The 15,634-nt window shown below is 42.2% G+C and overlaps 1 protein-coding gene across 2 annotated transcripts in view; it reads left to right on the top strand.

Moving 5' to 3' along the window:
* LOC306864204 (solute carrier family 12 member 2-like) overlaps window positions 1-15,634 on the top strand; it is a 59,829-nt gene that overhangs the window by 19,773 nt on the left and 24,422 nt on the right. For both annotated transcript variants that reach the window (XM_079408028.1, XM_079408029.1), the window contains exons 2-15: window positions 6,491-6,610; window positions 7,423-7,498; window positions 7,782-7,877; window positions 9,832-9,971; window positions 10,062-10,172; window positions 10,266-10,374; window positions 10,876-11,000; window positions 11,092-11,176; window positions 11,263-11,429; window positions 12,484-12,591; window positions 12,707-12,830; window positions 12,946-13,047; window positions 15,123-15,278; window positions 15,363-15,462. In XM_079408028.1, coding sequence (XP_079264154.1) covers window positions 6,491-6,610; window positions 7,423-7,498; window positions 7,782-7,877; window positions 9,832-9,971; window positions 10,062-10,172; window positions 10,266-10,374; window positions 10,876-11,000; window positions 11,092-11,176; window positions 11,263-11,429; window positions 12,484-12,591; window positions 12,707-12,830; window positions 12,946-13,047; window positions 15,123-15,278; window positions 15,363-15,462 — 1,619 coding nt within the window. The remainder of the gene's footprint in view (window positions 1-6,490; window positions 6,611-7,422; window positions 7,499-7,781; window positions 7,878-9,831; window positions 9,972-10,061; window positions 10,173-10,265; window positions 10,375-10,875; window positions 11,001-11,091; window positions 11,177-11,262; window positions 11,430-12,483; window positions 12,592-12,706; window positions 12,831-12,945; window positions 13,048-15,122; window positions 15,279-15,362; window positions 15,463-15,634) is intronic.

Raw genomic sequence — 15,634 nt, 5'->3', positions numbered from 1 at the left:
TCAATATCAAGCATGTCTCGCTCTTTATTTTCTCATTCATCCATGTTTATTTACTCTAATACTAATTTGAAGCCCTTGTTTACCTTCAAAGATAAATCAGACATTCTGTTAGCTGTTGAGTCTTTACAAAGGTCTAAACCAGTGAGTTTATTTTATTTTTAAAGCTGTTTCCCAGCCTTCCTGAAAAAGCCACATTCTCTGGAAACCAATGCTTCCATCAGGCTTTTAAGAGATCTCTTACTGAAACGTAATACTTTCCTTTTTTTTATTTTCATCTCTTATGAATGAATTGTGGGAGATGAGCCCTGGCTCTTAATGTGGCGTACTGAATGAGCTGAAATGGGCGCTGTGGGTTTGCTGGGGGCTTTTCAATCGTTTTTAGTTACAGTTGTGATCGGGCTCGAGTAGATCCAGCAACAATGAGCCGCTTTGTTGAATGAGATGCTCACCTCGCGCTACTGAACTCTCCATTCACATCTACACATGCAGCCAGCAGAGGACTCTACCCATCATTCCCTGTGTCCCGTCTGGAGGTTTTGTGCTCATGTGTCCAGTTTGCCTGAAAGCTTGATTCCTCTCTGTAAATCTGAGTGAAAACTCTGATCTGAGCTTCATTCATGCTCCTGGATCAAATATAATGATCGTCTGGATCTGAAACTGCTTTTCCCTTTGGCTCCAGGATGAAAATCAAGACCTTCCCTACATTATATTTCTCATTGAAAATCAGGATTCACTTCAGAATACATCTAATTTTTATTTTATTTTAGCCTTGGAGTCCTCATGCTTATGTTTATGCATATTACGATTACAATTTTGTATGAGCATTTCCGTGTCTGTAGTCCATGGACATGAATGTGTCTGTTGTGCAGATGAGGCCGTTTCTGTCTCTTACAGTGTGTTTGTTAGGAGTTCTTCATTTTCTGTGTCTTATCAGCATCAGCTGCAAATGTGGTTTGTACATATTACTGTCTCTCTCTTTTGCTTCTGAAGTTAGATCAGACACCCGAATGAAACCGATTAAAACCTTATTTGGATTCCGACTTCAATCAGACTGAACACAATGAAACCGTGCGTTATAGAAAGTGCAGTAAAATCACTAGGGTTACTCACAGTATGTTAAACTCAACACTGAACAAATAAATGACAGCAAACCCCTTCAGATGTGTGTGATATTGTCCTCCTCCTGTAATCTTAGCGGCTATATTGAGACTGTGTCTTAAGAATTAGTCCGACCAACTAAGTCTTAGTCCAGGTGGTGATCTGTCTTTTCAGATTCTAATGAAAATGTTTTGACCAGTCTTAAAGAAAAAGAGAGGACGGACTTGTAAGACTAGAGAGAGCTGTTTCTGCTTGCTGCAGTAATATCTCTCAGGCCTCCGACCACCGCTTTCATTTAAACAGGCTTTTCTTTCCCCCAGAAAGTATGTGGTAGTAGCTTGATAAATAAACATGCACAGGAAGCCGGCACATTTCCCAAAGCGCGCACATGTGGCACTACTTCTGTTCACGTGACGTTACCGCTGCGCTGTTCATGTACTGCAGGTGTGTGTGATCCTGCGCTGGGTTCACAGACACGCTCATAACAGGGACCCCCTGCGGAACCTGAGCTCCTCAGAGATCCTCACTTCCTGTTTAGAGTGGGTTCTGGCTCATTCCCATGTTAGGGCCAAACTAGGTTTTGAAACTGACTGTGGTGGGATTGTTTTCCATGATGCATTGGAGCCGCATGGGTAAAATGTGCCTTCTGTTTAGCCGATATGACCGATATGTCAGATCGGTCCATCAGCATCCCTCCCTGGGAAAACACGGCTGATATCTCAGGAGCGCAGTATGCCTTCAGCTCTGCAAGAGTCCAGTGGTCTTGTGAAGCAGGACTCCGATTGAGACGTTGATGTAACTGTGTTATGTGTGTGTGCTGAAGGACTGTGGCAGAGCACCGTCTCTCTGGAGGCTGCAGTCCACGGCTGATCGAGTCTGCTGGAGGATTCGGCGCTGCACGGACAGAAGCAGAGGTTTAGGAAAGTCTGTGAGCTGATGCTCACGCTGAGATGACCGTCTCTCAGAGCACAGCTCTGCTCCACCAACATCTCTGGTTTGATGAAGGATGCAGGCCACGCTGATGTTATTGTGATGTACAGTAGCTGTAGTGGTTGACTGGAGTCTGTGTGGGGCGGCAGGAGCTCTACAGCATCTACGCTGCTTCTGTTCATGAGACCTGTTCTCCAGTATCTGTAGTGTTAAAGACAGCAAGTGGCAGTAAATCAGGGATCAGCTTGGCTGTAATCTCACAACCAGCTGAAGTGCTGTTATTAAAGTTATAAGCAACATTAATATGAAAACTACTCTTAACTTTGCTAATTCATGTCATGTTGTGAATGCTTTATCAGTGCATGCTTTATATTACAAAAAAAAGTCGACGAACTGTTCATCAAATTTCTCTTTCTTAAACTTGTGTTCCTTAAATTCTGTAATATTTGCATCACCTGGATGAATAGATGAGCGGGACGCTTTCTGACTTGTAACCGCGTGTCTTAGGGAATGTGTGTACCTGCTATTCCCTACATTATGGGGAAAAAATGTTTCTGAAAATCTAAAAATGCAGTGTTTTCTGTGAGTGGTAGGTTTAAGGGGATAGAAAATGCATTACAGCTCTGGAGAGTCTGAAGCACTCGTATGAGCGTGTGTGACGTCTAGTCTTTCACGTGCCCCTCGCTGAGCCTCGCCGCTTCATGACCAGCTGTTGAAAAGCTCAAAGCAAGCCGCTGTATCAGTGTCCGTGCCGCTGGACGTCTGCGGGACGCTCGTGTTGACCGATGCTACAGGTCCTGATCCGTTCTGTTCAGTCTGACTGAATAATCAGCTAATGTGTGCTGTGGATTCAGATCCTGCTTCAGCAGGAACCCATACAAAGAGCAAATGACTTCGCTGCCAATTAACTTTCCTAACTTGAGTTGACATTTTTATGAGAGAGATGTGTAAAGCAGCGCCGGTCTGTTGTCTTCATGGTTATTATACAGTAAGGTATGATCACTCCATGCAGTGAGGAGCAGAAATGAGCCAGAAAACACTTTGTGTGTGTGTGTGTGTGTGTCTCTTTGTTTGACACAGTATTTGGTCATTTGAACCTCTCAGAAGGCACTTCTCGTTGCAGTTTGAAGTCAGACTTGTGTCATTTATTCTAAGTGCAAAAGTTAGCAGCTGCACTGTGAAAAAAAGAAAAAACTTAAACTTAAGGCAACCAGCTTCAGTAGATTTGACTTTTCTTAACTTTTTGTTGTGTAAACTGAATACAACAAGTTGAGAACACACAAATCTGCTGAAGCCGGTCGACTTGAGTTTTCTCGTTGTATTTAATTGTTTTTTACAGTGTGACTGCTGTTTTTTAAAATATCACCCGATTCAGCTGCTGGTATACGGTTTGCATTCTTCCTGTTTCTTCCTTCCCATCACTGCTGTGAATAAAAACAGCAGACGTGGAATTTGGGAAGTTCTAAAGAACAAAAATAAATGGTTTAATTATTTGCCGTTCAATTTAACAAGTTTCATTATTAATCAGACATACTTTTGGATTACCAAAATTATCTTTACCCATTAAAATAGAAAAATGGAAAATATGCAATCAAGTGCAATTAAAACCGAGGATAAAATAATGCTTTATACTGAAATGATCTGGACTTATCTTGTTAGATTCTGCTGTGAATTAGGTCACTTTATTTGCTGTCATTATTAGTCATAGAATAGTTTGTTTGATTAGGCTTTAATAACCATTAATTACAATGTGTGGTTAAGAATCCTTTCGTTATTAAATGCCCACCTTCAGCAGGGTATTCATCACGGGTTAAAGGTTGTGCCTTTTATGAAGGGGAAAATATTAGTAAAGTGCTGCCAAGTCATTAGGCGTGTAATACAGTACTGCAGCTACCGGCCGTCAATACACAGCACTCCATGTCACCGATGAACCCATCAACACTCACTCATTAGGTCAAGGACAGGGATGAGGACACGAGCTTCACGTGCCCTTCAGCGGAATGAATATCCTGAAGAAATGCGCTGGTGTGGAGTGAAGGGGGATCCTTCTGTCGGGATCTTTATGACAGATTTCTCCTGTACTTTTGTCCTCTGCGTGCAGCGCTGCCATTGAAGGCCTCTAACAGACATCAATACGGCCCCCTGCTGCTGCGCTCGCATCGAGCCGCTGCTGGCTTTTTCCACATAGTCCAAACCAGAGCTTTTTGTGTGCTGGACAGGATGTTGTAAACTCCTCACATTGTCATTGTGAAGTCTCTGTGTGGTTGCCAGGCCGGTCGTTTATTTCCCAGGAGCTGTAATGGCCGGCTGCCTTTGTTTCTGTGGAGGAGGGACACTTCCTGTGTTTGACCTTTCACAGATGCAAGGACAGCAACTGTGCTGCTGTCTCCAGCTCAGGACTGTTCTCATGTTTACAGCTCATTTGCATTAGCCACTTGTACATCATGTATGGTTCTATTAGGAATAGCCCAATTGGGTGTTTTGTGCCCTCAATCCGATCTGAGTCACTGAATATTGAGTATCTGCCAATATAGAGTCCTGATACTTGTATGTTTCAGTGTTTGATGCACAATTCAAGTACATTAAAACTATTAAAATCAATCCAATGTTTGTGCAGTGAGTAAAAGTAACGTGTGTGTGTGTGTGTGTGTGTGTGTGTGTGTGTGTGTGTATACAAGATACACTCTCTGTATTTATGTGCACAAACTGTATAAAGACATTGGTGGAACATGGGTCTACTGATGTAAACTTCTTGTATTTTATATGTACTATAAGCAGAATAATTGCTACATAAAGTGGAAATAGGGTTAGAAAGCATGAAGCTTGTGCTGTCACAATGCCAGTCTGTCAATCAAATCCAAAGCAAGACGCAACCCATAGCAATGCATTATGGCAACAACATCTGTGTCTGATGTGATTGTTACAAAAGTGCACATCAAATACACTGAACACAGAAGCTCAAACGTGTGTGACATGATAAAACAGCCCTCACTAGTTACGCACACATACTACTACTTTTGGTTTTAATGGTGGCTGAACACGCACATTTGAGCGTCTTTTTCTTTTAAAGGGGTCATATGACGTTGTTAAAAAGAACAATATTTTGTGTATTTGATGTAATGCAATGCGTTTATGTGGTTTAAAGTTCAAAAAACACATTTTCCACATACTGTACATTATTGTTGCTCCTCTATGCTTTCTGAAACGCACCGATTTTTGTCAAAGCTCATTGTTCTGAGAAGCGAGGCGTGCTCTGATTGGCCAGCTATCCAGTGTGTTGTGATTGGCCGAATACCTCAAGCGTGAGACAGAAATGTTACGCCCCTCACCATATTGTCATGCCGTGTCCCGGCGCGACGAGACAAAAACAATAAAACCCATTATAAACGAGGCGTTTGTTGCATCCAGTGAGGACATAATTACTGATTATAATGACTATACTGTTTTGCATATCACACCGCGTAAACATTACTATGTCTGCATTTGTGATCGGAGAAACGACAAACAAGCACTACTCCACACTGCTCAAAACTCACGATTGAATCGTCAGTGATAAATAAGAAAACTTACTTACAGGCCGTGAGTCAGAAGCACCAGAATGTCCTTGCAAAGCTGGAATTGCCCCACTTTATAGAAAGTCTTTGTGCAAGCCAGCATTGTAGGCTACTCTTCCAGTTTCAGGAAATAGTCCTCCGTAAAATGCGCTGCACACACTCTGTTTGGGTTGAACTGTTCTGGAACAGTGTTGTAAATACAGCTTAACCACTGATTTCTAGTTGTGTCCTCTTTTGGAAGCCTAAGCAAAGTAGTTTTGCTTTCACAGCGAAACACAGCGTCTCCAGGACATGGTGCCGGCGGCAGCAACAACACTACAGTGAGAATAAGAGTTCCGCCGCCTTTCATTGCGTATTCATTTGGGCGGTGTTTTGAAAATCTTCCCACACCGTGACGTCGACATGTGGGGCGTGTTTGAACGAGCCGTTTTAGGAGGGCGTGGACGAGTCTTAACTTTTATAAAGAATCTCTTTGGGTTTGAGACTTTAGTCTTTGCAACTTCAGGGATCTTATCTATGCACAAACAGCTTGTAACACTCCAAAGAGGAAGGACAACTTGAAATCGCATCATATGACCCCTTTAATGGCGGTTGGCAAATCTACTGGAAGGAAAATTTGCACAACTGCATGACAGCTGATGGGATCGGGCTCAGGAGAGCCGATACGATCAGTTAAAATAATGCTTGATCGGCCCTGATCCTTGATCAGCTCAGGACGTCCCTAGTTATATCAGACTACAGCATAATAGAAATGAACTATGACATGAGAAACTTTTACTTGAAGATAACAATGCTAAAATGTTACTCTACTTTCAAACGTTTTAATTTTGGCCTTGAGTGATTCCTCATTGTATGTTACTCCACACTCAGTCAGACGTATTCATGCATGTGTTTGTCTGCGATTGCAGGAGCCGTTCGAGGATGGCTTTGCTAACGGTGAGGAGCTGACTCCTGCAGAGGAGGCCGCGGCTAAAGAAGCCTCCGAGTCTAAAGGAGTGGTGAAGTTCGGCTGGATCAAAGGAGTGCTGGTAAGAGGAGTCCACCTCAGATCAAACATGCTTCAGCAGAACTCGGCAGCGGTTAAAGTCATTTGTCTCAGAGTTGTGGCACCCACACAAAATCCAAGATGGGAATGAATATAACGTGGGCGATGAGTGAGATTTTTCTGCTGTGGGTGATTGTTTTTTTATTAGTTTGCTATATCTGCTGCCTGTCGAGACTCCTATTAGAGGCTGTATGTTAAACTCGTGCTCTTGTAATGTTTAATATGCTAATACTCTCAACAAGCCGTGGCTTTGCTCAGTACAGACCGGCTTCCCCGCTGACACATGTGAATCCAGTAAAAGCTTTATGGTTCACAGATCGGCTCTGCTTCTTGTCTCTTGGTCAATATTTTGACAGGTCTTCCTTGTCCTTAAAATTGTCCTCATTTTCACCTTCGCAGTCTTTTGACACCAAACAGCTTCTCATAGTGTCGACAAGTGAAAATTCATTTTCATCCAAAGTGTCTTTCAAACAATGGCAGGAACTCAAATCAATCTTTGAAACCGGTTTGTGTTCAAATGAGCTTGAAGGACTGATCCGGGTTCTCCATCGACAGGCTTTGTGGTGTAATGTCCGTTACCTCAGAAGAAAACTTCTGCTCAACCTTCAGTAAAAAAAACATTTTGTTGTAACGGACGTGACGCCACACATGCCGTCGATTAGCCTCAGCCCGCAGCCTTCCTTCAAACACTGATGGGTTCCTGTCCAGCGTTCATTGTCATGAGGTTTGAGAAACGGCTTTGGTCCTTGATGTTTTTGTCAGCATGAGTCTAAACTGCATCCTTCCTCTGTGCAGGTGCGCTGCATGTTAAACATATGGGGTGTGATGCTCTTCATTCGAATGACATGGATCGTGGGCCAGGCTGGAATTGGTAGGTTTGACTTTGGTCGGCCGTGTGAATTAGCACTTCAATTCACAAGCAAACTCTTGTTTCCATCGAGCTGCAGTCATTTCTCATGCTCATGCTGAATGTGGCTGTGAGGCGCTGTGAGCGGTCAGCTGTTTATTCATTAGCTGTCATTTAGCAGCTCCAACACTGGAAATGTACTGCATACAGTGTGAAGCCAGCTGCAAACGACTAGAGTTTAGTGCTGAACCTGATAACCATGAGTCGTGGAGACGTTCACTGTCGTTTCACCTTTTTATTTCCACAGCGTATTCCTGCATCATTGTCATTATGGCAACTGTTGTGACTACCATCACGGGCTGCTCGACCTCTGCGATCGCCACCAATGGCTTTGTACGAGGAGGTAATTAAAAAAAGTGCATTAGCACCGTGTGCATTATTTAAACTGTGCAAAGACCATTCAAAGGGTGCCTGTTGTAGAACTGTTACACACAAATGAAACAATGTGGATAAATGCTGATATTCCACAAACATCCAATTGTTTACTGTACACAAGTGAACCTAACAGGGTTTACATTAAGCTCATCTACGGGCAGATGTAAAATGCATAAAAATGATAGAACTTGTCCTTTGAGTGTTGCCTTGTCATTTTGTTCTTTATAGACCAGAGTAGTATATTTAATAAGAGCTCTTATTAACAAAATGACAAGCGAATACTGAAAGGACAAGTTAAAGTCTTCTTTCCATCATTTTAGTAGCCTTTATTTCCTCAATCAAATGTGGATATTTAGTACAACAGCAGGTTGTAGAGGGTGTGAACACAGCTGAGGACAGGCCAGAAATGCACCCATGATGAGGAGAGAAGAGAAAATAGACAGATTGCCAAAAGAGATTTTGGTAGCATCAATTTTTGTTAGTCATTACTTGCTTTTGGTTAACTTTAAGTTTACATACAGACTCTCGTTTTATGAACCCTATAGTGTAGAGTTCCTGAGTTCTTCACATGAGTTTTTCTCATTTTTGGTGGCATAGTGTTTTTGAACTCCTATCTGAGTGCATCAGTGAGACGCATCCAACTGTTCTAGCACTACACTAATGGCGGATGAAGGGGCAGTAAGGTACTCAGCGTAATGCTTCCAGTTCTCACAGCCTGTGGGGAAATTCAATAGAGTGTTTTAAGATCGCAGTGTTTTTGTTCGTTGGCAGTCTGGAAGTCAGAAATGGATAGCTGTCCCTCTCTACAGACCTTCATCTGAGAGCAGGATGATGGCACTAGATAACGTTTTTGTTTCAGTGTGGAAGCAAATCAATATTCTTCCATGAGCACCTCAGGCGTTAGTTATTGACCCAGTCAGGGGAGGGTGTGTGTGAGTAGGATTGGGTTTGTTTGAGGTCCTCAATGATATATAGCTGTCACTGCACCTCTTTTTAGTTTAGAGAACTGCTTTCTCACACTCATCAGAACAGTACATTCACTACTTTACATATTTCGTTTTTCAGCATTGCGTGCAGGATTTTTGATGCGTGTTTGTGCTAATGCTTCCCGTCACTGAGGTGTGTAGCCGTTAATCAGATTAGGCCTAATCTTCTCTGGTATTCCAGTCATTTATTAATACACAAACCCTTTTATAAATAAGATATAGCATTAAACACTCACTCAAGTCGATCTATATTCGGTCTGTGCACATTTCTCACCCCTGATTATTAGGAAAATCTGTAGACTAGGCTTGAATATGGGAGGATGTTTCAGCGTAGCTGAGAGTACTTCTTTGTTATTGGTAATTTGACCCATTATGATCTTATCCACAGGCGTACCTCAGGGTTCGGTGCTGGGCCCCTTCCTCTTTTCACTATATCACTGGGACATATCATTAAAACACACGATGGATTGGTCTACCACTGCTATATCCACAACACGCACTGCTCTACTTTTTACTCCCGCTTGCCAATAGTCAAATTAGCCTGAATGATTCAACCGTTTATTCAGAAAGCTCTCAAAATGCAGTTAACGTGAAGAACAAAGTGGAAGACTGTGCAGCTTTTGTTAGAATCTTGCGTCTGCAGAATGAGGCCAAAGTTGCCAAATGATGAACACTCTCGGATAAAATACCAAAATGACATAACTGAATGTGTGAGTAATTAATGCATGTATGGCCACATTTCCCTTTCAAAAGACATGTGGGTCCTAGCAATGAATTGAATTTGTGCAAGTGTTTGTTTGCTCCTGTTCATGAAATCATGATGGTATGATTTTCAGAATATTTTAAAGGGTCTCTTAATGATGCAACAGGATAACCGATAAATCAGCCTCGAATGGTCTTTTCAGAAAGGTGATCTGTTTAATATCTTTTCTTCAGGTGGGGCGTATTACTTAATATCTCGAAGTTTGGGCCCAGAGTTCGGCGGCTCCATTGGTCTGATTTTTGCCTTTGCCAATGCTGTGGCCGTGGCCATGTACGTCGTGGGCTTTGCAGAAACTGTAGTTGAGCTGCTCATTGTAAGAGGCGCAAATCTGTTCTCATACATTGTTTGCTTCAAAATGATGGTGTGTAGACCGAATAATCATTTGAGTTTGTGTCCATTTTAGAATTCCGATGTGCTCATGCTCGATCCGATTAATGATGTCAGGATCATTGGAACCATTACAGTCATCCTGCTGCTCGGCATCTCAGTGGCTGGAATGGAGTGGGAGGCCAAGGCAGGAAATTTAGTGCATTTTCAGTTTTCTTTGATCATCAGCCAGTGCTGACCTTATGAATTCACCATTTGCCAAAATGATTTTGTTTCACAGGCTCAAATATTCCTCTTGTTCATTTTGGTCACTGCTATCTTTAACTACTTCATTGGGACCTTCATCCCTGTTGAGTCCAAGGAGAAATTTGGCTTCTTCGGCTATGATGGTAAGAATGAGCTCATCTAGACCAGCACTTATCAAACGGTGGGCATCAGAAAGAAAACAAAGCTGTATGTACTTGATAAACTACTATGAACTTTTTTTTTTTTTAATGTAAAAGGGTGTGCGTCTAATCAAACTCTACTGTATTTGATTAAACATGGTTTGTGTTTACTCACTGGCAAGAGAATGAAACCTTTTAAAAAATTAAAAAGATGGAAACTATGAAGCCTAGTCTTCTGAGATTTGCTATAGTTTTTCTTGGTATAATGTTAAAAACATTTAATTTAACTATATCACTTAATCTCCTCTTGATATCCAAATGAAAACTTGAGTCTTTAAGGGAAAAGCCATTAAGAACAATAGTTCAGGATTGTCCAAGGCCACTGGGAATGTTTTTATGTGACTTGAGTTCTGAGTTTAAATGTTTGGTAGTTTTCTCTTTATTCGGTCCTGTTGTGCTTTCTTTATCTAACTACATTATTATCGGACATCTTGTTTTTTTTAGCGGGCATCTTGGCAGATAACTTTGGCCCAGACTTTCGAGGGCAGACGTTTTTCTCGGTGTTTTCCATCTTCTTTCCGGCTGCCACGGGCATTTTGGCTGGAGCCAACATCTCAGGAGATCTAGCAGTGAGTGTCAGCAATCCTTTCCTCAACACATTTATTTATTCTTCGTCACAGTCTCTGCAAAGATTTTCTGTAATTGTTTCATTTCTCTAAGGATCCTCAAATGGCCATCCCAAAAGGAACGCTGTTGGCTATCCTCATCACAGGCCTCGTGTACATGGGTGTGGCCGTTTCCGCAGGTAAACTCCCTCAGAATTACATATCATTTTGATTACTACTGCATTATTGATTGATTTGTATTATGTATTGATTGATTTGTTGAAAGGTGCTTGCATCGTGCGGGATGCTAGAGGAATGGAGAGTAATGTGACTCTCAGTGGCTTAAACTGCACTGACGCGGCTTGTAAGTTAGGCTATGACTTCACTTTCTGCAAACCTGCAGTTGAGGGAGGAAAGTCTGCCTGCAAGTTCGGCCTTCACAATGATTTCCAGGTACATCAACAGCAGACGTGGCCTTTTCTACATTATCACTTTCGTCCAAAACCTAGTGAGCTTCCTGAGCATCACTTTAAGGCATAACGCAAAAACTCTTCCATTTGGCTCACAGCAGAGACTCTGGCCAAATGAAACATTTTATTGGAATGTAATGGTTTTAATGGAAGTTTAAAACTTTTTTTTTTTATGAAGTTTTCTCACTCAGGGACTTATTAAGGGTTCCTGCGGGTCCTTAAATAGTCTTAAATTTAGTTGTATCAAATTTAAGGCCATAAAAATTCTTAAATTGTACAAGAAAGTCGTAATTATGATTTCAAGAAGTCTTAGATTTGGGGACGGAAAGACCAGAATTGCCATATGGCTTAATTTTGAACAAGCCTGTTGTTTTTGTTCAGACCAATGTGAAAACGACCTATGTTTTTACCCTGCAAAGACGCAGAGCTGTAAATGTGAACTGGTGGATATAAAAACATAATGCATTATAAAAATCTAAACAGTAAAATGTATTTAATATAATTGTTAATTCTTCAAATTAATATAATAATAAATACATTTGACTGTTTAGATTTTCTTAATGGTTTAAAGGCTGAAATGTGAAGTGTCTTTTTTCTTCACTTTTTGTTTTTGTGAAAACCTGTATCTGAACTGTAAAACTAGCTTTTTACAGTTATTTTACGGTTTAAAATGTTACTATAGATATTGCATTACCCCGCTCATATGGTATTAATTTTATTAGTGCAGGTCTTAAAGTCTTAAATTTGATCCTTAAAATCCCGCAGAAACCCTGTTATTTAGTAAGATTTTACCAGAAAATATTTTTTTTATTTTTATTAAAAAGTCTTGTATAATTTTAACTGCTGTATTTTTGTGTTTGCTTGATTTTTATTTGATGTGATTGTTGTTAGTTTTTGCCATGAAAATAGCCTTAGATGCTGAAATGGCAGTAAAATGAATAATAATGCTAACAGCATTAAAGACTGGACGCCTGAAGATTGGAAGAGGAAGGCTGTGGTTGTGTGTGAAGGATGTGACTGAAGGTCTTGTTCTGCAGGTCATGAGTGTGGTGTCTGGCTTCGGTCCCCTCATCACAGCGGGCATCTTCTCGGCGACCCTCTCCTCCGCCCTGGCCTCTCTCGTCAGCGCACCCAAAGTCTTCCAGGTGGGCATCTCATCCGCTGCATGTCAGAGACCGCTGTGTGTTTTAACATGTGTGGTTTCGCTCAGTGATGTCAGAACAGGTCTTGCTGGTTTGATGGATTCTTCCATTTCCTCAGGCCTTATGCAAAGACAATATCTACCCTGGAATTGCCATTTTCGGGAAGGGCTACGGCAAGAACAACGAGCCCCTGCGAGGATATTTCCTCACCTTTGGCATTGGATTGGCCTTCATTCTCATTGGTAGGATTTCGACAAATAGAATTATTTTTAATTGGTAGAAATTGTTGTTGAATAAAACGATGGGATGGGTTGAGGTCACTTCGCTCTGACACATGCTTGTTTTTAATTTCTCCAGCGGAATTGAACGTCATCGCTCCAATCATTTCCAATTTCTTCCTGGCATCGTACGCTCTCATCAACTTCTCAGTGTTTCACGCGTCGCTGGCCAATTCCCCCGGTAAGACGTTCCTCCACTTGTGCGATGAAGTCTGTAGACAAGCTGGGTCACGTCTCCACAGACGAGCGCTCAAATATCATTAGTGTCAGGATGGTCTGTAACACGCCAGCCCTCAGCCTCGCACGCACCTGATGAGTCCACTCTGAGTTTGGTGTCATGTGCAGAGCAGAGAGTGTGGTATCTGCCACTGTCCATGACCAGGTTAAAGAAAGGGCTTTCAAACTCAAGTTTTGTTCATTGGAGGGTCAGTGAAATCAGGTGCTTAGCCCTCAGAAATGCTGATCATCCACCACAGGACGTGAAGCAAAGTGTTTTTCCATTTATATTGGCACACATTTGAACCCCTCTTGCTAAATTATAAGGTTATGTCTCTAAAAACCTGATTAGTGTGGCAGTAAATATTAAACCAGCACATGAATGAAGTCCTTGATAAAGTGGGTAACTGGATTGCAGATACTCAGTAGAGGCTGGCTAGTTTAGGACTGATGTGACCATGTCAAACAATTGACCATAACTTCAGCAGCAGGCTAGAATGGTTGAGCTGGGTAAAATGCAGTGGCTTCCCATCATGCTCGGTGGACATCTTGAGGCCCCGATATACTCATAGCCACGTTCTTTTTCATTGTTTGAAGATGCCTTTTCAGCGATATACTAGATGAATATGTAAATGTGCTGTGCGCTTGCCCCTTAACAACAAAAACAGCAAACGTGACCGCAGTGAGAGCAGCAGTTCAGAACACATCTGATCCATGTGATGTAGATGTGGTGCCACTAGCACTCCAGTCACATCACGTTTATTAATATAGCACTTCAGCGTAGTAAACCCAGCGTCAGTGTCACGTTCAGCTAGACCTACAGCTCCAGTGTTTTTACTCGTGTCTGTTCACGGTGTTCAAGTTCACCTTGAGCTTTTTTAAGCTCACAGAATGAACCTTGTTTTGACCTGATTTTGTTTGAAATTGTCACACCAGTTTGTTCTTTGATTTCTCAAACTCTGCACAGTTTAGCTCCAACCCTAATCAAACACACCTGATCCAGCTAATCGAGGTCTTCAGGAGTACTAGAAACCTCCACGCAGGTGGGATTTATAGCTGGTTGAAGCTAAAGTCTGCAGAGCTGTGGCCCTCCAGGAACTGAGTTTGAGACCACTGTTAGAGTATATCGGGGCCTTTACAGTGTTTGCCAAACTTGGCAAAGGAACAGTTCCTATATAAGGAGACGTTCTTGTTTTACTGTAGAGACTGTCCCCATGGCTGTTAATCAAACCTTTTTCATTTAAAAGAAAGTCTGTTCATTTCTGGATGACATCATGTTATTGACTGTATTGCTTGTTTTTGAAGTTTTACATGTTTCTTTGTTCTTTGTGTAAAGAGGTTTGTTTGTTCCTCAATACCAAAGCTCTAGAAGACCAGCAGGTAGATATCTTCACTTCTGACACTTTATTACATCGAGTCTCTGCACGATTGCATGAACGTAAAGGGTACGTGTAGCTCTCGCTCTCAGATGTGGCTCGTTTAAAGCGCTTCTGTACCCTTTACGTCATGTAGTGTCTGTAGCATTACAAGGTAACCGTGACTCCACTAAATCCCATTACTCTAGTACATGTCCTGTGTTCAAGAAGCCTTCCTAGTTGTGGTAACTGCTCGTATGTATGCTAACTGGTGCTAACTTCATGTAATCAATTCTGTTTTCATGCTTTTGTGAAACTGACCCGGTTCAGCTGTGTAATCTGTGGGTAAGGACATGGAGAGGCTGTGCCACTGTTAACAGTCTGGTATGAAATGTCTTGAGCAGGCTGTGGACGCTCTGATTCTGTGCGGTGCGTCCCGTCACACACCCTTTGTGTCCCAGACTGTTACGTAACGTGGCAGAGCGGCACAGTTAGCACTTTCCTACCACAAAGAACTATTGTTGATTTTATCCCAACTGTTTAGTTGCTCCGTTCCAATACCTGGCTCTCGTTGTGGGGTGTAATTTAGGGTCTTTTGACCTTTTCCTGTGTTGCCTAATCCTCACCCGTACTGCTGCAGATCTGTTTGACTGGAGGCTCTGAACGTTTGCTCCGTGTTTGTCAGGATGGAGGCCCAGCTTCAAGTACTACAACATGTGGGCGTCTCTGGCCGGGGCCATCCTGTGTTGTGTGGTCATGTTCATCATCAACTGGTGGGCGGCCCTCCTGACCAACGTCATCGTCTTGTCCCTCTACATCTACGTCAGCTACAAGAAGCCAGGTGAACTGGACTGGAGAATGAGAGAAACATCAGCTGTTCTCGAGCGCAGCACCAGTGCTTCATGAGATTGTTGTGGTCTTACAGATGTGAACTGGGGCTCGTCCACTCAAGCTCTGACGTATCATCAGGCCCTGACACACAGTCTGCAGCTGTGCAGAGTAGCTGACCACATCAAAACCTACAGGTAATGCAGCCTCCGTCAGTGTGTGTGTCTCTAAACATCTCTCTCTGTGTAGTGTTTCAGGGGGTTTTCTTTGTGTTGGCTTGTTCTGAAGTGTAGGTGGAGTTCATTTGTTTTCACTCTCTTTATGACTGGAGTATAATCTGTAGAGATTTTAAATTTCTGGATGTCATAC

Source organism: Barbus barbus (assembly GCF_936440315.1).
Source record: "Barbus barbus genome assembly, chromosome: 45".
NCBI classification, from domain to species: Eukaryota; Metazoa; Chordata; class Actinopteri; order Cypriniformes; family Cyprinidae; genus Barbus; species Barbus barbus.
This window is presented reverse-complemented; position numbering and strand designations above follow the sequence as displayed.